At 36.2% G+C, this 24,289-nt stretch overlaps 1 protein-coding gene and 2 long non-coding RNA genes across 3 annotated transcripts in view; 2 read left to right on the top strand and 1 right to left on the bottom strand.

Moving 5' to 3' along the window:
* Nucleotides 1-4,158, top strand: part of LOC147843128 (uncharacterized) — a 5,910-nt gene extending 1,752 nt beyond the window's left edge. The window contains exons 3-4 of the long non-coding RNA XR_015495957.1: nucleotides 1-233; nucleotides 3,630-4,158. The exon at nucleotides 1-233 is cut by the window's left edge and continues 39 nt beyond it. This is a non-coding gene — a long non-coding RNA (uncharacterized LOC147843128). The remainder of the gene's footprint in view (nucleotides 234-3,629) is intronic.
* Nucleotides 4,159-8,215: 4,057 nt separating this feature from the next.
* Nucleotides 8,216-11,436, bottom strand: LOC108182671 (uncharacterized). Its single transcript, XR_015495956.1, has 6 exons — nucleotides 11,396-11,436; nucleotides 10,487-10,522; nucleotides 10,247-10,388; nucleotides 9,941-10,054; nucleotides 9,710-9,848; nucleotides 8,216-9,260 (listed from the first exon to the last, which is right to left on the bottom strand). It is a non-coding gene; the product is annotated as an uncharacterized LOC108182671 (long non-coding RNA).
* A 1,972-nt stretch (nucleotides 11,437-13,408) lies between these two features.
* Nucleotides 13,409-21,144, top strand: LOC147836047 (uncharacterized). Its single transcript, XM_087261532.1, has 3 exons — nucleotides 13,409-14,271; nucleotides 17,659-17,796; nucleotides 18,655-21,144. Exon 1 carries the CDS (start codon nucleotides 13,773-13,775, stop codon nucleotides 14,235-14,237), a length of 465 nt encoding a protein of 154 aa, XP_087117658.1. The 5' UTR covers nucleotides 13,409-13,772; the 3' UTR covers nucleotides 14,238-14,271; nucleotides 17,659-17,796; nucleotides 18,655-21,144.
* Nucleotides 21,145-24,289: the final 3,145 nt, after the last annotated feature.

Genomic DNA, 24,289 nt, shown 5'->3' with positions numbered 1-24,289 from the left:
CTAATTCATGCTAGAATCATGCTAATAACATGCTAATTCATGCTAGAATCATGCTAATAACATGCTAATTTATGCTAGAATCATGGTAGTAACATGCTAATTCATACTAGAATCATGCTAGTGACATGCTAATTCATACAAGAATCTTGCTAATAACATGCTAATTCATGCTAGAATCATGCTAATAACATGCTAATTCATGCTAGAATCATGCTAGTAACATGCTAATTCATGCTAGAAACATGCTAGTAACATGCTAATTCATGCTAGAAACATGCTAACAACATGCTAATTCATGCTGATTTTACTACAATCATGCTAATAACACACTAATTCATGCTAGAATTATGCTAGTAACATGCTAAATCGTGCTAGAATCATGCTAATTCATGCTAATCCGTGCTAGAATCGTACTAATAAGATGCTAATTCATGCTAATAACATGCTAATTTGTACTACACTCATGCTAATAACATGCTAATCCATGCTAGAATCATGCTAATTTATGCTAGAATCATGCTAATAACATGCTACTTATACTTTTTCAAACTGTTTTTAAACTAAATAAACTATTACCAACAGGCTTTGTCAAGCCAGCCTCAAAGTTTGTCTCGACGAACTTTACTGTCTAGTTATTAGGCTGGCTTGTCAAAGCCAGACTACTGATATGCTATATAAACTTATTATTCTTCTTCTTCTGAGACTAAAAAACAAAACGCATCTCCTCCTAGAGCTTTCAAGCTATTAACACCAAACTCACACCAGACCTCCGAACTATTCTGACTCGGGTTGCTATATCTCCTCAGACTGATCCGACTTTCGGTTTTCCGAAAAACGTCCCGGGACTGTCGGAAAAATCCCATAGACTTAACATTGGACCAAACTTTGTGACCTCGTAACTCTGCGTCAGACTGTCGCACAGACTTCTAACTGGGCTCATTTAACTCAGACTATCAAACTGCCAATGACTGATCACCTTTAAACTTTCTAGCCACGCCCTAGCAACCACTTTTGGACCCTAGAAACTGTCCCATAGACTTCCATTCAAAAGACTCTCATTGACTTAACATGGGATCAAACTTTGTGAGCTCATAACTCTGAATCAGACTGTCCTACAGACTAATGGCTGAGGTCATTTAACTCAGACTACCAAACTACCAATAACTGATGAGCTTTAAACTTTCTAGCCACACCCATAACTACCACATACTGCACCCTAGCAACTGTCCCATAGACTTCTATTACAAAGACTCTCATTGACTTTACATGGGATCAAACTTTGTGAGCTCATAACTCTCCATCAGACTGTCTTACAGACTAATGGCTGAGCTCATTTAACTCAGTCTAGCCAGCAGCCAATCACTGATGGCCTTTTAACTTTCTAGCCACACCCCTAACTACCACATACTGCACCCTAGCAACTGTCCCATAGACTTCTATTCAAAAAACTCTTATTGACTTAACATGGGATCAAACTTTGTGAGCTCATAACTCTGCATCAGACTGTCCTACAGACTAATGGCTGAGCTCATTTAACTCAGACTACCAAACTGCCAATAACTGATGAGCTTTTAACTTTCTAGCCACACCCCTAACTACCACATACTGCACCCTAGCAGCTGTCCCGTAGACTTCCATTACAAAAGACTCTCATTGACTTAACATGGGATCAAACTTTGTGAGCTTATAACTCTGCATCAGACTGTCCTACAGACTAATGGCTGAGCTCATTTAACTCAGTCTAGCCAGCAGCCAATCACTGATGGCCTTTTAACTTTCTAGCCACACCCCTAACTACCACATACTGCACCCTAGCAACTGGCCTATAGACTGTAATTAGCTGTGCTATAAAATGCTTATAATTCTAACATACTAATGACATGCCAATCATGCTAGCAACATGCTACTCATATGCTAATCATGCTAATGACATGCTAACTCATACTGGAAACATGCTAATGACATGCTAATTTGTATAAGAATCATGCTAGTAACATGCTATTCATATTCATCATATTCATATCTTTGCTTAGCAGTGTCCTATTGACTTGGGGGATGGCTCATCTGACTCAGACAACCAATGAGCATCTCAATATGATAATGAAGCTCACAAGCCACGCCCCCAAATTGATTCCATAGACTTCCATTAAAATAGGCCAAGATGCAAATCTTTGCATAGCAGTGTCATAGAGACATGGGGGTTGTTTCATTTGACTTAGACAGCCAACCACATTCAAGTGCACTCTGTAACCTCGCCCATAGCAACAAAACAGAGTACCCTAGCAACCATTCATCAACAGCTATATCTCAGCATCAGAACATCGTAGAGACTTGGAGATTGGCTCGTTTGACTCATGCTAGCCAACGGAACTTCCTAAATGCTACACATGCTAGCAGTGATTAGCTACATGCTAATATTGACTAGCCAAGTACTGTAACTTGCTAGAAATGCTTACTAAGTATAAATGTTTTATCGAGCATGTATGTGAGGTTTGCCTAGTAACCAACCAGGGTACCCTAGCAACTGCCTAGCAACCACCCAAATTACCCTAGCAACCGCCTAGCAACCACCTAGCAACGGCCTAGTAATGCCTTAGTAAGGGCCTAGCAACCACTCAGGACACCCTAGCAACCGCCTAGCAATGCCTTAGCAACCACTCAGAATACCTTAGCAACCACCTAGCAACACCTTTGCAACCACCCAGCAACCACTTGGGACACCTTAGCAACCGCCTAGCAACACCTTAGCAACCACCTAGCAACCACACGTAACACCCTAGCAACTGCCTAACAACGCCTTAGCAACCACCTAGCAACCACTCAGGACACCCTAGTACCACCTAGCAACACCTTAGCAACCAACCACCTAGCAACCACTCAGGACACCCTAGCAACCACCTAGCAACGCCTTAGCAACCACTCAGAACACCCTAGCAACCATCTAGCAACCACTTAGGTTACCTTAGCAACCACCTAGCAACACCTAAGCAACCACCTAGCAACCACTCAAAACACCCTAGCAACCGTCTAGCAACACCTTAGCAACCACCTAGCAACACCTTAGCACATGCTAATTCATGCTAGAATCATGCTAACAACATGCTAACTTCATGCTAGAATAATGCTAATTAATGCTAAAATCGTGCTAGTAACATGCTAATTCATGCTAGAATCATGCTAGTAACATGCTAATTCATACTGGAATCATGCTAGTAACATGCTAATTCATGCTAGAATCATGCTAATAACATGCTAATTCAGACTGGAATCATGCTAGTAACATGCCAGTTCATCCTAGAGTCATGCTAGTAACATGCTAATTTATGGTAGAATCATGCTAGTAACATGCTAACTCATGCTAGAATCATGCTAATAACATGCTAACTTATACTAGAATCATGCTAATAACATGCTAATTCATACTAGAATCATGCTAGTAACATGCTAATTCATGCTAGAATCATGCTAGTAACATGCTTATTCATGCTAGAATCATGCTAATAACATGCTAATTTATACTAGAATCATGCTAGTAACATGCTAATTCATACTAGACTCATGCTAGTGACATGCTAATTCATACAAGAATCATGCTAATAACATGCTACTTCATGCTAGAAAAACACTAGTAACATGCTAATTTTACTACAATCATGCTTATAACACAGTAATTCATGCTAGAATTATGCTAGTAACATGCTAAATCATGCTAGAATCATGCTAATAACATGCTAATCCATGCTAGAATCATACTAATAAGATGCTAATTCATGCTAATAACTTGCTAATCTATGCTAGAATCATGCTAATAACATGCTACTTATACTTTTTCAAACTGTTTTTAAACTAAATAAACTATTACCAACAGGCTTTGTCAAGCCAGCCTCAAAGTTTGTCTCGACGAACTTTACTGTCTAGTTATTATTCTTCTTCTGACTCTAAAAATCAAAATCTATCTCCTCCTTGAACTTTCGAACTATTACCACCAAACTCACACCAGACCTCCAAACTATTCTGACTCGGTATGCTATATCTCCTCAGACTGATTGGACTTTCGGTTTTCCGAAAAACGTCCCGGGACTGTCGGAAAAATCCCATAGACTTAACATTGGACCAAACTTTGTGACCTCGTAACTCTGCGTCAGACTGTCGCACAGAACTCTAACTGGGCTCATTTAACTCAGACTATCAAACTGCCAATGACTGATCACCTTTAAACTTTCTAGCCACGCCCTAGCAACCACTTTTGGACCCTAGAAACTGTCCCATAGACTTCCATTCAAAAGACTCTCATTGACTTAACATGGGATCAAACTTTGTGAGCTCATAACTCTGGATCAGACTGTCCTACAGACTAATGGCTGAGCTCATTTAACTACGACTACCAAACTGCCAATAACTGATGAGCTTTTAACGTTCTAGCCACACCCCTAACTACCACATACTGCACCCTAGCAACTGTCCCGTAGACTTCCATTACAAAAGACTCTCATTGACTTTACATGGGATCAAACTTTGTGAGCTCATAACTCTGCATCAGACTGTCATACAGACTAATGGCTGAGCTCATTTAACTCAGACTACCAAACTGCCAATAACTGATGAGCTTTTAACTTTCTAGCCACACCCCTAACTACCACATACTGCACCCTAGCAACTGTCCTGTAGACTTCCATTACAAAAGACTCTCATTGACTTTCCATGGGATCAAACTTTGTGAGCTCATAACTCTGCATCAGACTGTCATAGAGACTAATGGCTAAGCTCATTTAACTCAGTCTAGCCAGCAGCCAATCACTGATGGCCTTTTAACTTTCTAGCCACACCCCTAACTACCACATACTGCACCCTAGCAACTGTCCTATAGACTGTAATTAGCTGTGCTTTCAAATGCTTATAATTCTAACATGCTAATGACATGCCAATCATGCTAGCAACATGCTACTCATATGCTAATCATGCTAATGACATGCTAACTCATACTGGAAACATGCTAATGACATGCTAATTTGTACAAGAATCATGCTAGTAACATGCTAATTCATACTAGACTCATGTTAATAACTGGCCTACATGCATATCTTTGCTTAGCAGTGTCCTATTGACTTGGGGGATGGCTTATCTGACTCAGACAACCAATGAGCATCTCAATATGATAATGAAGCTCACAAGCCACGCCCCCAAATTGATTCCATAGACTTCCATTAAAATAGGCCAAGATGCATATCTTTGCATAGCAGTGTCATAGAGACATGGGGGTTGGTTCATTTGACTTAGACAGCCAACTACATTCAAGTGCACTCTGTAACCTCGCCCATAGCAACAAAACAGAGTACCCTAGCAACCATTCATCAACAGCTATATCTCAGCATCAGAACATCATAGAGACTTGGAGATTGGCTCGTTTGACTCCTGCTAGCAAACGGAACTTCCTAAATGCTGCACATGCTAGCAATGATTAGCTACATGCTAATATTGACTAGCCAAGTACTGTAACTTGCTAGAAATGCTTACTAAGTATAAATGTTTTATCAAGCATGTATGTGAGGCTTGCCTAGTAACCACCCAGGGTACCCTAGCACCTGCCTAGCAACCACCCAAATTACCCTAGCAACCGCCTAGCAACCACCTAGCAACGGCCTAGTAATGCCTTAGTAAGGGCCTAGCGACCACTCAGGACACCCTAGCAACCGCCTAGCAACGCCTTAGCAACCACTCAGAATACCTTAGCAACCACCTAGCAACACCTTAGCAACCACCTAGCAACCACTTGGGACACCTTAGCAACCGCCTAGCAACACCTTAGCAACCACCTAGCAACCACTCATAACACCCTAGCAACTGCCTAGCAACGCCTTAGCAACCACCTAGCAACCACTCAGGACACCTTAGCAACCACCTAGCAACATCTTAGCAACCACCTAGCAACCACTCAGGACACCCTAGCAACCACCTAGCAACGCCTTAGCAACCACTCAGAATACCCTAGCAACCATCTAGCAACCACTTAGGACACCTTAGCAACCACCCAGCAACACCTTAGCAACCACCTAGCAACCACTCAGAACACCCTAGCAACCGCCTAGCAACACCTTAGCAACCACCTAGCAACCACTTAGGACACCCTAGCAACCGTCTAGCAACACCTTAGCAACCACCTAGCAACACCTTAGCACATGCTAATTCGTGCTAGAATCATGCTAACAACATGCTAATTCATGCTAGAATCATGCTAACAACATGCTAACTTCATGCTAGAATCATGCCAATTCATGCTAAAATCGTGCTAGTAACATGCTAATTCATGCTAGAATCATGCTAGTAACATGCTAATTCATACTGGAATCATGCTAGTAACATGCTAAATCATGCTAGAATCATGCTAATAACATGCTAATTCATACTGGAATCATGCTAGTAACATGCTAATTCATGCTAGAATCATGCTAATAACATGCTAATTCATACTAGAATCAACCTAATGACATGCTAATTCATACTAGACTCACGCTAGTAACATGCTAATTCATACTGGAATCATGCTAGTAACATGATAATTCATGCTAGAATCATGCTAATAACATGCTAATTCATACTGGAATCATGCTAGTAACATGCTAGTTCATCCTAGAATCATGCTAGTAACATGCTAATTTATGCTAGAATCATGCTAGTAACATGCTAACTCATGCTAGAATCATGCTAATAACATGCTAACTCATACTAGAATCATGCTAATAACATGCTAATTCATACTAGAATCATGCTAATTCATACTAGAATCATGCTAGTAACATGCTAATTCATGCTGGAATCATGCTAGTAACATGCTTATTCATGCTAGAATCATGCTAATAACATGCTAATTTATACTAGAATCATGCTAGTAACATGCTAATTCATACTAGACTCATGCTAGTGACATGTTAATTCATACTAGAATCATGCTAATAACATGCTAATTCATGCTAGAATCATGCTAATAACATGCTAATTTATACTAGAATCATGCTAGTAACATGCTAATTCATACTAGACTCATGCTAGTGACATGCTAATTCATACTAGAATCATGCTAGTGACAAGCTAGTTCATACTAGAATATTGCTAATAACATGCTAATTCATGCTAGAATCATGCTAATAACATGCTAATTCATGCTAGAATCATGGTAGTAACATGCTAATTTTACTACAACCATGCTAATAACACACTAATTCATGCTAGAATTATGCTAGTAACATGCTAAATCATGCTAGAATCATGCTAATTCATGCTAATAATATGCTAATCCATGCTAGAATCGTACTAATAAGATGCTAATTCATGCTAATAACATGCTAATCTATGCTAGAATCATGCTAATAACATGCTACTTATACTTTTTCAAACTGTTTTTAAACTAAATAAACTATTACCAACAGGCTTTGTCAAGCCAGCCTCAAAGTTTGTCTCGACGAACTTTACTGTCTAGTTATTTTATTCCACTTTTTATGTATAGTCATGAACACGGTTGTTTGTAGAGCAAGTAGTTAGACCATTTTCTGCCATTAGTTATTTCTCCTATAGGCAATTAAATCTGAAGTTCTAAAACAATTGCAAAAATGAGCACTGCAGCATAAGGTCAATAGTGTTGTCCCTTGGGAACACATGTTAAATACTACGTTCTGTGAGATACTGAATACAGGAATTCTTAAAGATTCTAAATATCTATGCTCTTGCCCGGTTATTGTTTCTGACTGATGTCAAAATTGTATAATTCTGAACATAAAAATGCCGCAGGCTCAACTCAGGTGAAAACACTGAAGAGGAACCAGAATGAAGGAGAGGACCAGAGAGAGACCCAGCGCTCCTGACAGAACCCGGCACAGCAATCCCTCTGATTCCAGCTGAAGATACAATACATACAACAGTCAACAAGATCACACACCTTCACTCCTAAGTTATTTAACTGACCGAAAGCTTACACTCTTAAAAGAAACGGTTCTATATAGAACCAAAAATGGTTCTTTCAAACGCTTCATATATGGAACCCCAAAAGATTAAAAATAGAACCATTTAAGGGTTCATTAAATAGATCCCCAAATGGTTCTTTCAAGCGCTTCATATATGGAACCCCAAAAAGGGCTATAACTAGAACCATTTGAGGGTTCTTTATTTATTATTGAATTAATGTTATTTATTATTGAATAAAAAATAAAACCAATGCAGAAAATTCAAATTGTTTAAATTTATTCAATTTACTTCACAAAATAAGTTTTAAATAATATTTAAAATTGCACCTCTGCGTACTTTGTATAAGATCTACCTCTAAACATTATACATTTTTACTATTTAATTAGTAAACATAATTAACAGCTTAATGGCATTCAAAAATCTAATTCTAATGATTTCACTTTTTATTAAACATTTGTAAGCTTGTTTACTGATTGAACAAATACAAAACTTAACTTTCAAACATCTCTAAAATGATGAAAAATGTATTACAATGCAGATAGAAACAATACACAAACATCTATTAAATAACACTACAATTTCAACAAGTTGACGGTACATACATGTACTGGTCATGGCAACATCCATTTTTATACATAATTTTCAATAAAAGTTATTGAAGAAAGTGCTTAATGGCACACAAAACTTTGCAAAATGATTAAACAAAACACTGAGAACAGCCATTCCACAACCTGTAACATGTCCATGTTTGCCGGCCTCTCTTATAACGTAAATAGTTTTGTCCATGGGTGGCACAGTGGCTCACTGGTTAGAACTGTCACATCACAGCAAGAAGGTCACTGGTTCGAGTCCTGACTGGGTCAGTTGGTGTTTCTGTGTGAAGTTTGCAAGTTCTCCCAGTGTTTGTATGGGTTTCCTTTGGGTGCTCCAGTTGCCCCCACAGTCCAAAGGCATGCGTACGGTATTGGTGAATTGGCCATAGTAAGTGAATGTGTGCAGGTGTATGAGAGAGTGTATGGGTGTTTCCCAGTGCTGGGTTGCGGCTGGAAAGTGAAGAGTAATTGCTTATTCATTCTACTGTGGTGCCTCTGATAAATGAGGGAGCAGAAGGATAGTGAGCGAGTGTTGGCCATCGTAATGCTGACACTTCAAGCTTTGACGGAATCAGGAGAGCTGTTAGGACCTTTGGATTTCTGTAAAACAATATTTCAATGCTGAGTACTTCCTTCTTTCCTTCCCTTCTATTGGGCCATTTCTTTTAAAGATGTTTCTGTGTTCTTCACTAAGTCCTTATATGCAGCATCCTAAATTAAAACATTTTGTTTACTTTGTGTAAGTTTCCTAGTGACACATTTTTAGCAATACAAGTACTTTAAAGTAATCAAAAATACAGAAATACAGTGTAGACAGCTGTAATATATTTTCTATTTAATCTGCATTTCATTTGTTACAGAATTTAATGAAATTGACATTTCTGAGTGACCTCAATTTAGTATGAACATTAAATAAAACAATAAAATTAGAATAAGAACAAAACTAAATAATTGTTTATCAAATAACATACATCATATTTGGCAGATACTTTTATCCAAAGGGACTTAGATTGTGTTTAATCTACATTTATTAATATGTGTGATCTGGAACACATTTGGCATTGCTAATGCATTGCTTTACCAAATGAGCTTTAAAATGTCATATACACAGATTTTTCATATTTATTTGGCACACAATGTAACAGTGTTTGGTTACTCACAAGCTGTGGCACTCCAATAAGAAGAAACTGCTCCATTACTTTTGCAGACCCCTCCATAATCTGTACTCTGGAAAATAGTGTGTTTCATTTGGTTCTTGACTTATTCGTAAACGATGTCGCATTCTAGGTCCATCACAATCTGAGGTAAGAAGACAGCATTTGTAGAATGTGTAAATATGAATTTAAATCACAGAATTAATCTTGACATAAAATGTATTGAAATGAACTTGCCTTGTGTTAAGTCCCTCAGAGTCCAGTTCACTTCCTTTTGATCCCATCATATGAGCTCACCACTGAAATCCTTTCATTTTTACATTTGTTTTGAAGACATTGCAACAAGGAATCCTGTAGGCAAATTTACACCTTTCAATACATATTTCTTCTCTGCAGGACTTTTTTTAAGCAACGACCTTAATATTCTCACTGTATTAAAACAGCAGTAGTAAGTAATAGAATATTTTTTTGATAAATATATTTTTTCAGTACACAACAACCAAAAAGTCTGAATTATGCATGTTATAAAATACAATACTTTACCAGGTGTGCTTGAAGATGATGTCAAACAAATATGGATGTGACTTGTGTTTTTCTTTAAGCTGCATGGGATCCTTCTTCTTCAAAGCTACTTGTGTGCAGCAGATCAAATTTGGAAACTTAATATGGGTCCCATGACACTTTTCTGTAATGATAAATACAATCTTGAAGTCTTTTATAATATTTATTTCATTTTACTGACCACAATACAGTTTGTTTGGATTTTAAAACAATGATACATACCAAGCACAAGTTTTATGATGCAGTTCAGTTTCCAGGCTGTTTGAAGAAAAATAAAATATACATTAAAATATTTATTTTAAACTTATTTTGCACTATATATATATATATATATATATATATATATATATATATATATATATATATATATATATATATATATATAAATAATTTCACAATACATTTAATCTGCATTTTTGTGTCTTTTATAAATAAGACCTGATCTTTCATCTATGGATTGTTAAAATATGTTTGGCTTTTTAAAGGTTTCAATAATATTCAGGGGCGGACTGGCCATAGGGAGAACTTGCCACCGTGACTGGCCTCCCGCGCGTGCACAGACTCGGGCACGAATCTGCCTGTGCGGGCACGAGCGGTGCACTGCTATCTTGCGGTTTTATGCAGACTAGCGGGAACGTCTCAAAAGCGGGCAGTAACGTCCACTACTTTGCAGAGTTTAGCTCAATCACTGATAAAACACACACGAACCAAGCTAAAAGTGAGCGTTTGTTCAAGGTTGGAGCTAAAAACAACAAGAAAAACACGATGAAATCGGCACAAATCTAGTTAATTTTAAAGTAACATGCACATGCTTCATTCACGCTCTCTCGAAGCTCGCCTTCAAATAACACAGCTGTGTACTGTTATCGGTAATTTAATTAGTAGTACTGACAAACAAGTATAGCAATATTGTAACTTATTTCGAATAAAAAGCAGAACAAAATTCAACTTAACAGATTTCTGAACCGAAGGGTGACGACCGAGGTCATCGCAAGCACAGTGTTTATCCATATTAACGCTAAAGTTACCCCCATTCAATCTGTATTACCATATAACACGAGGGATTTTCTATCAAATAGAAACCTTACTTCATAATACAAAATATTTCACTATATATATTAAATGTACTACCTGAATGATGAAGCTGAAATAGTGGACTTCTCCTTTCGCAAGAACGGGCAGCTGAGTTCTGGACCAACTGAAGCTTACGGAGAGATTTATGAGTGAGACCAAAGAGAAGAGAGTTGCAGTAATCTAAATGAGATGTGACAAAGCTATGAACGAGAACAGCAGTGGCATGAGGGGTAAGAGCATTGTTCCTCCTGGATCCTAGGGTGAACCATTGGCCGGATCCTCCTCTCCAATACCCTGCCATAGACTTTTCCCCATATGCAAATAAATAAATGTATATAAAATTACACAAATGTTGGGGGGGGGAAAGTAAAAGTTTATTTCCCCCTTGAAACGTTTATTTATTTCTTGAACATAGTTCCAGATTTACTTTTCCTCAAGTCAACATGCTAATGAGCAGGGCTGCTGCTGGCCAGAAGGGTGCCCTATGCTAAATTTTACTGTGGTGCCCCCACAGAGGAGCAAAATCACACAAACAAAACACATTCCTAATTTCAAACATTTACAAAAGGTAAGGAATAAAGCTCTCTCTGTACCTGTAGAGATTGACGGTCCTCAGTGCAGCATTCTGTGTCTGTACCTGTGCAGCTGCTGGTGTCTCTGGAGCAGTGCTGGATCAGGCCGCCTCATCTTCTTTTGGAACAAATGTTGGCATTGACCTCCATGTACAATACAGAAGAAATTAGTCATTTAAAGAAAAACTCATGACATACTATTAAAACAATAGGCAGGTCAAGCACTTCATAATGTTTACAAACTACAATCAAAATGTGGATTTAATCTGCACTGTAATCTATGGTGACAAAAGCTGACCCTTTCTTTCAGTATAAATCAAAGACAGTTGTGTTTTTAAGAATTAATTAGTTTATTTTTGAACAAAAACTTTAACATTCAGGAAAAAAATGATCGTTATTGACTTCATGCAATAAAAATGGTTTCTGGCATGTGACTTACAGTAATTTGACTCATTTTATATTATTGATCTTTCAGAAATCACAGAATATTCGTCAGTTTTGTTATTTTAAAAAGACTAAAGAGACTTTATTGTCAATGCAATGATACAAACAATAACAACAGAAGAATAAGAAATGTAGAAATAGACAAAACAATAAACAATGATAACTGCAGTTTGCAAAGAATGATATAATATATAATTATATAACACAATAACTATATAATGATAAATAAAAGAAACAGTGGATTGATTGTGCAGTGCGTGTGTATGTAGCTGGTGTGCAAACAGAATTGTAAAGTAATGCACGAGTTAATAACAATAATTGAGTTTGTAAAATTATCAGCAACATGGGGAAGAGGGGCAAATGTGAAAATTCATGGAGCATGTCCCGTCTAAAGCACAATGCATAGCAGTTGTGGCGAAGTTTAAACGTTAGCTATAGCCTCACTAATTTCATTAGATTCATCTAATACTTTCTTCCTCTTCTCGGCTCCAGACTGCTGTCTTTTCCCGGGCATTGAGCTGCAACTTACATCATTATAATTATATGCTGCTAGCAGCTGTAAACTAAGATAAGCGGACCAGGCCGGGCCGCGCGCACATGGCTATGCGCGTGCACGAAAAAATTACCTCGCATGTTTGATTATGCGTCCGTCATAAAATTATTTATTAAATACATTTAACGACCTATTATCAATTATTATTTACCTGCCCGCACTATTCATTATTTAAATATTTATTGATGCAGGAATTTGAGGATTTTTATTTATTTGAATATTTATTATTTATTCATTTAGGCTATTATTTTATTTATGCAGGCATTTATGGATTTATTTAATCATTTATTTTTATATTTGCGTATTTATTTGTTGTTTTTGCTGGTTTTGTCCTCAATATCGTGCTTTGAGAGCATAATGTCTGCTGATGTCTCATTCCTGTTTTCCAATTAAGCAAATGGCAAATATCTTAAAGTTTTATTGGCTAAAGGAGATGTCATGTGGCATTGCTAAGATTTTACTTTATTGGTTTAATATTATTAATGTTTTTTTTCTGACGTGAACTGAAACGTGTGACGATTTTCAAGTTCAAAAGTAAAACTATCCTAATTAGGAAAAACGGGGAAAATATTTATTTATTTAGGTTTATGGGCCCTCTGTTATTATGCCTTACAATTATTAAAACATTTTCAGTATTTAATAACAAAGACTGTACAAACATAAAGCTCGTGCTGCTCTAATTGACTGAGCGCTGAAATCAATTACTGTTTACATTTAAATGACCCTCGTCATTCTGTCACCACGGCAACCTGAGTTGGTTTACAAACCCACACAACTGTCTATAAAGTCATCAACCCTGATCAGCGCTACTACACTCTGAACTAATCTCCTGTTGGCTGACTAACATCAGTTTGAGAAGTTGTTCATGATGACTCTGCGACGATCAAAAAGGACCAGGACTCTCCCTGGACACCTCGGGGACTTCTTGCTGGAGCGCACCTCCGTGGAGCAGCGACACCTGCGGAACGCGGCGGTCCTTCCTGCCCTCCGTCCTGCAGCTTCAGTCTCCCCAGTGGGTGAGTGTCCACAGGAGGAGCCCCTCTCCATCCACGGTAGGAGTGTGCAGGAATTTCAGACCATCTACCACAGTGTGATGGACTCCACCGTGAGGAAGCGTGCAGGCCGGTACACTCTTCAGCACGGATTGGAGGTAAAGCAGCGGCTGTGGGAGAAGCTGGACCGGCCTGCACTGCTAGAGACCGAGCTGCCTGACGGACGCGTGGTCATCACAGAGGTCAGATCCGGGTCCAGTGTCCCCCCTCACATCGTGGTGGACATCAGCAAGGAGCCGCTGCCCAAGGAGCCCCGGAGGAAGAAGCCCAGGCACTGAGCCATCCAAGTGCCAGATGGAGGATCATGGGCGCGTATGTACATACTGTATATATTGTATATAGTTACAGAATAAGTTTGCAATACATCAAATTTCACTTTTCATTCAACTTTTCATCACATTGCTGGACGTTTTGGTGGTTGTCGGTGCTGTGGCTATGTAGGTTGACATGCGTTTAGGCGGTTTCTTGCGTGTTGCTGGTCTCCTCTGAGTGGTTTTGGCACATTAGTGGTTGTTGTTAGGTTTGTCAGTGTTAGTTGTTGGGTTAGGGTAGGTTAGGGTCCCTCACACGGTTTGCAGCTTGATGTTTGATGCTTATTAAAAAAAAAAAAAAAAAAAAAAAAAAAAATATATATATATATATATATATATATATAAATATATAAATATATATATATATATATATATATATATATATATATATATATATATAAAATTACAATTTATACACACACACACACACACACACACACACATATATATATATATATATATATATATATAAAATTACAATTTATACTCACACACACACACACACACACACACACATATATATATATATATATATATATATATATATATATATATATATATATATATATATATATATAAATATATATATATATATATAAATATATATATAAAAGATAAAATTACAATTTCTACACACACACACACACACACACACACACACACACACACACATATATATATATATATGTGTGTGTGTGTGTGTGTGTGTGTGTGTGTGTGAGTATAAATTGTAATTATATATACATATATATATATATATATATATATATATATATATATATATATATATATATATAATTTTTTTATTATTATTATTATATAATATAAATCATAAATCATAAATATATATATATAAAAGATAAAATTACAATTTCTACACTCACACACACACACACACACACACACACACACATATATATATATATATATATATATATATATATATATATATATATATATATATATATATATGTGTGTGTGTGTGTGTTTGTGTGTGTGTGTGTGTGTGAGTATAAATTGTAATTATATATACATATATATATATATATATATATATATATATATATAATTTTTTTATTATTATTATTATATAATATAAATCATAAATCATAAATATATATATAAAATAAAATATATATATATATATATATAAAAGATAAAATTACAATTTATACACACACACATAAACACACACACACACACACACACACACACACTGAAAAGTGTTTTTTCCAAAAAAAAATTTTTTTTTTAAAGTTTTAGTGGGTAAAAAGTGGGTCTTCTTTCATGGAAACACATAAATAAAATTAATGGATTATTTCAGCAAACATGTAATACTTATGGCCCTGGGGTAAAATAAAGATAAGGGACCACTTAAAAGTACTATTGGTTATCCTGAAATGAATTAATACAAGTTATTGTGAAATTCTGTGTTTAATGTTATAAAATTGACTCAGAAACTACCACTGAAAGAAGATTTCAAGCCATTATTGAGATAAATGCGATAAGAAGTAAACAATTAAACATTTACTGAAAATAGTCTAAAATATCAAGAAATTGATACAGATTTAAATGGCACAAATGTGTGTATATGATGGCAAAATTATTTTGTGCATGTGAATTATCCCTTAATTTCAAATAATAATGTTTATTGTACTTTATTGCATTTTAATATGAAAAAAATATTATTTTAAAAAAATGAAATAATCCTCAAAATAAGAATCTAAAACTTTCAGTAGGTGGTAGTAGTGTATAATGAGTAAGATGATTTGGTCAAACAACTGAATCATTCAACAAAGAAGTAAAGCGCTCTCTGGACTATTGAAAACATGGATTCATTCACAAGTAAATCTTTTGTGGTTATTAAGGTCATGTTTAATGCAATTCTCAGTAAGTTTTGAATAAATAAAAAAGTACATTTGACCTAATTTACGACGTGAATTTCTATAATTTCTGAGTAACCATGAGCATAAGATAAAACTGAGTTCAGAGTTTAATTAAAGAATTATTATTGACCTAGAGATTACTAATACTATATTACTACTACTATTAGTAAGGGGTGAGGCCAGCCATTTTAAAATAAGTGGACCTTGGTGAAATAGAGTTGGGCCTTAGTGCCTACTCTTAAACTAAGTGTATAATGACTAGTTTCTTATATTTATGAACTCTAATAGTAATTGATTTAAAGAGTGACAATTTTTACTATCCAATCCTCATTTCTAAATAAATTAATTGCAAAAATATGCAAAGAATCTGAAATCATTTACTTTGAGGCCAATAGAAAACTGACATTGTTATTCAGCAATAAATATATGAATATAAGCATTTTTAAAAAGATTCTCAGTTGGTGGAATGAACTCCCTAACTACATCAGAATGGCAGAGTCACTCGCTGTCTTCAAGAAACGACTAAAAACTCAACTATTTAGTCTTCACTTTCCTTACTAATCTGCAATTCCCTCTCTGACTCCTCCACTAACTACTAAAAAAAAAAAAAAATAAATACTAATGTTTTGCTTCTTACACTTTCTTTACATACCTGAAACTTGCCTATAACACTTATTCATTGTTGCTCTTATAGTTGTGTAAATTGCTTCCTTGTCCTCATTTGTAAGTCGCTTTGGATAAAAGCGTCTGCTAAATGACTAAATGTAAATGTAAAGTTGTTTTCTCTTTATTAAGCTAGAAAAAAACAACACAATGGCAATATGAAAACATAAACTACAATAGAAGTTTATTTGCTTTATAACAGGCTGTGATAAACTGGTTGGCAATTCAATTATTGGCAACTATTGCAGTAACAGTGATCCACACAGTGGCCATTAGCTAGCATTAGTAATTTATTATTACTAATTAAATGCATAAGTAAAAACATATCTTGACTTCATGAATTTATGCTGCATTAATCCCCCCTATAGAAAACACTTTGCACAATAAAAATGCTGAATCATTCTCTCCCAGTAGCTGGTGTGTACAGTACAGATCAGCAATGATGAGCAGTGAAGACTCTACACATTTGATTAAATAAAGTGAAGTAAAAGTAAAGTGTAAAGCAACAGTTGGACAGTTCCATTGTTGTGCACAGGAGGGGGACTTTCAATTTGACCTAGTTTGTTTATAGTAAATGACATTTGGTGTTTTACAATTATTGCAACACATTTTATAAATGCAGTTTTCAGTGTCAAGCAGTCAGATTTACTGTTGTGTTAAAAACTACTAGAACTGGAAATGAATTAGAATAGATTTAATACACATCAGACTCCTCTCTAATGAAATAAAAACATTCTCACTGAATTTCTCCAGATGTAGATGCCCAAAGTCATCTTCCTGCTGCATGTTTATTCTTGAGGCATTTATCAGTACAGTAACATGAATGCTCTTGTGCGCAGGAAGAAGCTCCTCAGACAGGAAGTGAAGAGCAGTACTTTGGGAAGCCCTGCTGCTGCTGCTGAGCTTCTAGAGCACTTGCAGTCCAGATACTGGATCTCTGCTCACCTGCACTCGACTCAACACTGATGCAGCACCAGGTGGGTCCTCCTTCACTGTCACTCTGAGCTGTTGACAAACGAAAACTTTTAGTTACCTTGGATTGAGCCTGTTTCACACACTACATGGCTCATGTAGTGACAATCATTGTAATATGAAGTCAAAATTATTAGCCCTCCTGTACATTTCTTTTCTTATTCAAATGATGTTTATTAAGAAGGAATTTATCACAGTATTTCCTTTTTTTCTGGGTAAAAAAAAAACACTTTGGATCAATATTACTAGTTTTCTTAAGCAATATTGTTTTCGATTGTCTACAGACCAAACCACTGTTATACAATGACTTGCCTAATTACCTTAACTTGCCCAGTTAACCTAATTAACCCAGTAAAGCCTTTAATTGGCACTTTAATCAGACATTTTGGTCCATATTGACATGATAGCATCACGAAAGCAGTTGCTGCAGATTTGTCAGCTGCACATCCATGATACGAATCTCCCGTTCCACCACATCTCAAAGGTGCTCTATTGCATTGAGATCTGGTGACTCTGGAGGCCATTTGAGTACAGTGAACTCATTGTCATGTCTGACATGTTTCCAGTCTGAGATGATTCGCATTTCAAGACATGGCATGTTATCCTGCTGAAAGTTGCCATCAGAAGATTGGTACACTGTGGTCATAAAAGGATGGTCATGGTCAGCAACAATATTCAGGCAGGCTGTGGTGTCAACAAGCTGTTTGTCTAAGAATAATGAATAATGCTGCCCTGAAGATCAGCAAGTTTCTCTCACATGACGAGTTTCTTCCTTCAGATATTGATTCTGCTGTTTCTGTCATCCAGCATGTTTCAGTATGAAGTGAGATCCAGAAGTACATTCAGTTGTTTTGTCATTGCAGATTGCAGATTGCAGAGGAAGCTCCTACGTGAAGCTTGAGCTTGATCCAGAATGGCTGGCCATCCTGAAACGACCTTCGAAAGCCATCCCGCAGTTTCTGGAACCCTCCGCTGGACAACAGACTACACAGCAGAGACAAAATACATTACAATGATCACAGCTGTTCATTTTCTGATAGCTTGCTGATACCATATTCAATTCCATTTCTAAGTATTTTAGCATCCTGTTCCTCTGCTTCTTTCAGGTGGGATTTCAGTCCATCTACATCCTGCTGGGCAAAGCGGACAGACTTACAGGGAGGAGTTTATTCAGCCGTCTTTGATGACTAGAATATTTAGAAGAAAAAGGTTTTTTTTTAAGGATAAGATCAATGAAAATAAATTTGATCCAAAAAAACTTTGGGGTGTACTGAGAAATTTAGGTTATTCAAATGCTAAAAGTAGGAAATCATCTAAAATTAACTTAAAGGTAGAAGACAAATTAATAGTTCATCCGAAGGATATTGCCGAATCTTTTAATCAGTATTTTATATTGTTAGCAAAAAAATTATGTGGTCAGCTTCCAGGGCAACCTGATATTTACAATGAAGATAGAGTGTTTTCTTTTTATAGACAACAGGACATTTTGCCGGATTCTTTTAGTCTGAGACCTGTTACAGAAAGTGAAGTTTTAAAAATTATTAGTGAGTTAAAATTAAATAAGGCTCCTGGAGTTGATAATATTCCTGCTAGATTTTTTAAAGACTCTGTTAAAGTGATTGCCCCCTTGGTGTCACATATTTTAAATTTATTTATTGAACAAGGGAAAATACCATGTGATTTTAAAAGTGCTAGAGTTATACCATTATATAAAAAAGGAAGTACGTTAGATATGATTAACTATAGACCTGTATCAATCTTAGGGGTTATGTCTAAAATTCTGGAAAAAATTGTACACGAACAGATAGTCAACTATATTACTAAAAAACATATTTTGTATGAGTTACAGTCAGGTTTTAGAGCATTGCATTCCACCGAGACATGTATATTACATATGACAGACAAAATACGGAGAGCTGTAGATGGTGGCAACTATTGTGGAATGGTGCTGCTGGACCTTCAGAAGGCTTTTGACACTGTGGACCATCAAATTTTACTATATAAATTAAAGGCAATTGGATTTGATAAAGTGTCTTTAAAGTGGGTTCAGTCATATCTGCATGATAGAAACCAGAGAGTCGATATAAAGGGTATATTATCTGCTCCCTTATCAATCAACTGTGGAGTACCTCAAGGAAGTATTTTAGGTCCATTATTTTTTCTTTTATATATTAATGATTTAAAAATAGCGTGTTCAGAGGAGCTCTATCTTTATGCTGATGATGCCGCAATTTTAGTATCTCATCATGACAAAAGGGCCCTGGAAGAAATTATGAGTTCACAGTTAAAAAGTGTTTACAACTGGTTTTTAGACAACAAACTTTCTTTACACATGGGTAAAACAGAGGCTATTTTATTTGCTTCAAGAGTGAAATTAAAAAAAGATGATAATTTGGTAGTTAAGATTAATGATTGGAAAATTCAGTCAAAAAATGTGATAAACTATTTGGGTTGCTTAATAGATAATAAATTATCAGGAGATGCTATGGCAAAAAAAGTTATTACGAAGATTTGTGGAAAAATTAGGTTTTTAGCAAGGCAATCTGATCTTTTGGATGTTCATTCTTTACAATTGTTGGCAGGAGCTTTAATTCAACCCCATTTTGATTATGCTACGTCATTTTGGTACAGTAGCTGCTCACAAAATTTAAAGGAGAAATTGCAAAAGGCACAAAATAAATTAGTACGAATAATTTTAAAAATGCATCCTAGAGCACATTTGCACAAAGAGTCTTTTAATAAATTAGGTATGTTAACTGTTAGTAATAGAGTGTGTTTTTTAAAACTGGGAATGGTACGTAAAATGTTTAATAATGTGGTTCCTAGCTATTTGATGAACTCTTTTCAAATGGTGAGGCAACAGCATTCATACAGTACTAGGAGTTGGGATTTTAATATTTGTTTATTTAAATTTAGAAGTTTAGTGGGGAAAAATATGTTTTTATATACAAGTGCAATCATGTGGAACAAACTACCAAAAGCAATCAAGTAAATAAAAGATTTAAGGTTGTTCAAAAAAGCTATTAAAAGATGGTTGTTTGATGAGGATAATTAGTTTTGCATGGTGGATGAGGATCTTTTAAATTATGTTACTTGAGTGTGAATAGGTTGGCGGCTGGAGGGACATTGTGCTGGATAGGTTGGCTGTTCGTACCGCTGTGGCGACTGTTTGTTTTATTCTTCATTAGTATTTTGAGGCCATACATTGTTTTTATTTAACAGAGGACCACAATGGAAATAAGCCCAGGGCTTTATTGTGTTTTTATCCTCGACAATTTTTTTTAACAAAGTGTATGGAATACTTTTTGTACAGTTTGTCTAAAATCTGTCAAATAAAATTCAATTCAATTCAATTCAAAGAACTGGATTTGTCGGAATTAAAAATGTAAGACATTATAAATGACTTTATCCTCACTTATGTTCAATCTAAAGTGTACTTGTTAATTAAAACTTTTAATTTCACAATGTTCTTTGACAAAAAAACTCACTTTAAGTTATTCAACATTGTAATATGATGTTACAAAAGCTTTTGATCTCAGATAAATACTGCTATTTGAACACGTTTAACATCAAATAAAAAGTACTCAAGTGTAAAAAAATTTATAATAATAATAATAGTAATAGTAGTAATAATAATAATAATAATAATAGGACTGTTTTTGCTGTGCTTTGGAGTAAATGCAGGTTTGGTGAGCCTGTTTATTTTTTCAACACATTTCTAAACATAATAGTTTGTTCTGTAGACTACCGAAAAAATAGCTTAAAGGGGCTAATAGTTTTGACCTTAAAATAGTTTATAAAAATTTAAAACTGCTTTTATTCTAGCCAAAATAAAACAAATAAGACTTTCTCCAAAAGAAAAAATATTATCAGACATACTGTGAAAATTTCCTTGCTCTGTTAAACATCATTTGGCAAATATTTAAAAAAAGAAAAAAAAATCAGTTTTTAGACATGGTCCTGTCTCTAGAGGTGTTTAGATGTCAATTTACCGACCTTGATTTTCAGTCAGCATTATTGTTTATGATAGTTGCCATTTTCTCAAAAAATGCTCTAAAAGACATTATTTTTATTTGAAATTTTGAAGAAATGTTATCAGACCTTTTTGGAATAACATGCTTAATAAATTCAGACAAACTGACTCATTGGTCTCTTATTTCTTCTTTCTTATTGGTCAACTGTATTTAATTGGGATGGTTATAAATTATAACTATTCATTGTTATCAGCATCATTAAAGATAACATCAAACCAAAATATTAAATAACTCATGAAAGAGTTGTGATTCCTTGATCAAATGACAAATGTATGCCTAGGTCACAAAAATAAATTTCCACATATAAAAATAAAAGACAGAATTAAAAAATTGTGAATATTTTACTGCCATTCTTCATGTATGGGCGGCCGCCACCAAATTAATCTATTTGGCTGGAGACTTCTTTCACTTAGATAGATTTTTAGAGGTTATAAACAGCTTGTTATGCTGCTTGATGTTCTAATGTTTTCTTATTATTTTATTCCACTTTTTATGTACAGTCATGAACACGGTTGTTTGTAGAGCAAGTAGTTAGACCATTTTCTGCCATTAGTTATTTCTCCTATAGGCAATTAAATCTGAAGTTCTAAAACAATTGCAAAAATGAGCACTGCAGCATAAGGTCAATAGTGTTGTCCCTTGGGAACACATGTTAAATACTATGTTAAGATACTGAATACAGGAATTCTTAAAGATTCTAAATATCTATGCACTTGCCCGGTTATTGTTTCTGACTGATGTAAAAATTGTATAAGTTTTATAAGTTTGTGCACACATAAACAGATGCCCGAGCCACCTCAGCTGACTTCTGTCCGTGTGGAGGAGCAGCGGCTCTATCTACTCCGAGCTCCTCCCGGATGTCAGAGCTCTTCACCCTCTCCATGAGAGTGCGCCCTGCCACCCTTTAAAAAAAACTCATTTCAGCCGCTTGTATCCGAGATCTTGTCCTTTCGGTCATGACCCAAAGCTCATGACCATAGGTGAGAGTAGATTGACCGGTAAATTGAGAGCTTTGCTTTCTGCTCAGCTCCTTCTTCACCACAACTAACCGGTACATCGACCATATTACTGCTGCCACTGCACCAATCCGCCTGTCAATCTCACGTTCCATCCTTCCCTCACTTGTGAACAAAACCCTGAGACACTTAAACTCCTCCACCTGGGGTAAGGACTTTCCTTCAACCCACCTTTTTCCGGTGGAGCACCATGGCCTCGGACTTGGAGGTGCTGATTCTCAACCCAGCCGCGTCACACTCGGCAGCAAACCGCCCCAGTGCATGCTGAAGGTCCATGTTCGATGAAGCCAACAACATTGTCTGTGAATAACAGAGATGAAATCCTGTGGTCCCCGAACCGGACCCCCTCCAGCCCAAGGATGCCTTAAAATTCTGTCCATATAAATTATGAATAGAATTGGTGACAAAGGGCAGCCCTGCCAAAGTCTAACATGCATTGGAAACAAATCTGACCTATTGCCGGCAATGTGAACCAGACTCCTACTCTGTTCATACAGGGACGAGATGGCCCTCAACAGATCGCCTCTGATTGGCGATCTGTTGAGGAACTGATTGGGCATACTAATATGAACCCTCAAGGACCCTGGTGAGGGTATAGAGCTGGTCCAGTGTACCACGGCCCGGACGAAAACCGCATTAATAATAATAATAATAATAATAATAATAATAATACATTTTATTTAAAGGCTCCTTTCGAGCAACTCAAGGACACCGTACAATCAACAAGAGCAATAAAACAACAAGAGAAATAATAAAATATACACAGCAATAGTGCAAATAAAATTAAGTATTAAAAGCCATCTTAAATAAGTGGGTTTTGAGTCTTGATTTGAACAGTGTAAGGGAGTCAATGTTTCTGATGGCAGGTGGTAGTGAGTCGCGGAGCAGAGCGGCTAAATGCTCTGTTGCCCATCGTTGAAAGGCGAGAAGAGGGACCAGACAAGTGGAGGGAGGAAGAAGATCGCAGGGTGCGAGAAGGAACAGAAATGTGGATGAGGGCAGACAAATATGGAGGGGCGAGATTGTGGATGGCTTTGAATGTTAACATAAAGATTTTAAAGTCAATTTGAAAATGAACAGGCAAACAATGAAGCTGCTGCAGAACAGGGGTGATGTGATGAGAAGAAGGGGTTCTGGTGATGATATGGGCAGCTGAGTTCTGGACCAACTGAAGCTTACGGAGAGATTTATGAGTGAGACCAAAGAGAAGAGAGTTGCAGTAATCTAAACAAGATGTGACAAGGCTATGAACGAGAACAGCAGTGGCATGAGGGGTAAGAGCATTGTTCCTCCTGGATCCTAGGGTGAACCATTGGCCGGATCCTCCTCTCCAATACCCTGCCATAGACTTTTCCCCATATGCAAATAAATAAATGTATATAAAATATATATAAATAAATAAATAAATATGCAAATAAATAAATGTATATAAAATTACACAAATGTAG

The sequence above is a fragment of the Danio rerio genome, chromosome 7, assembly GCF_052040795.2.
Source record: "Danio rerio strain M-AB ecotype USA chromosome 7, GRCz13ab, whole genome shotgun sequence".
NCBI lineage: Eukaryota > Metazoa > Chordata > Actinopteri > Cypriniformes > Danionidae > Danio > Danio rerio.
Note: the sequence above shows the minus strand (reverse complement) of the source record. Positions and strands in the feature narration are given on the sequence as shown.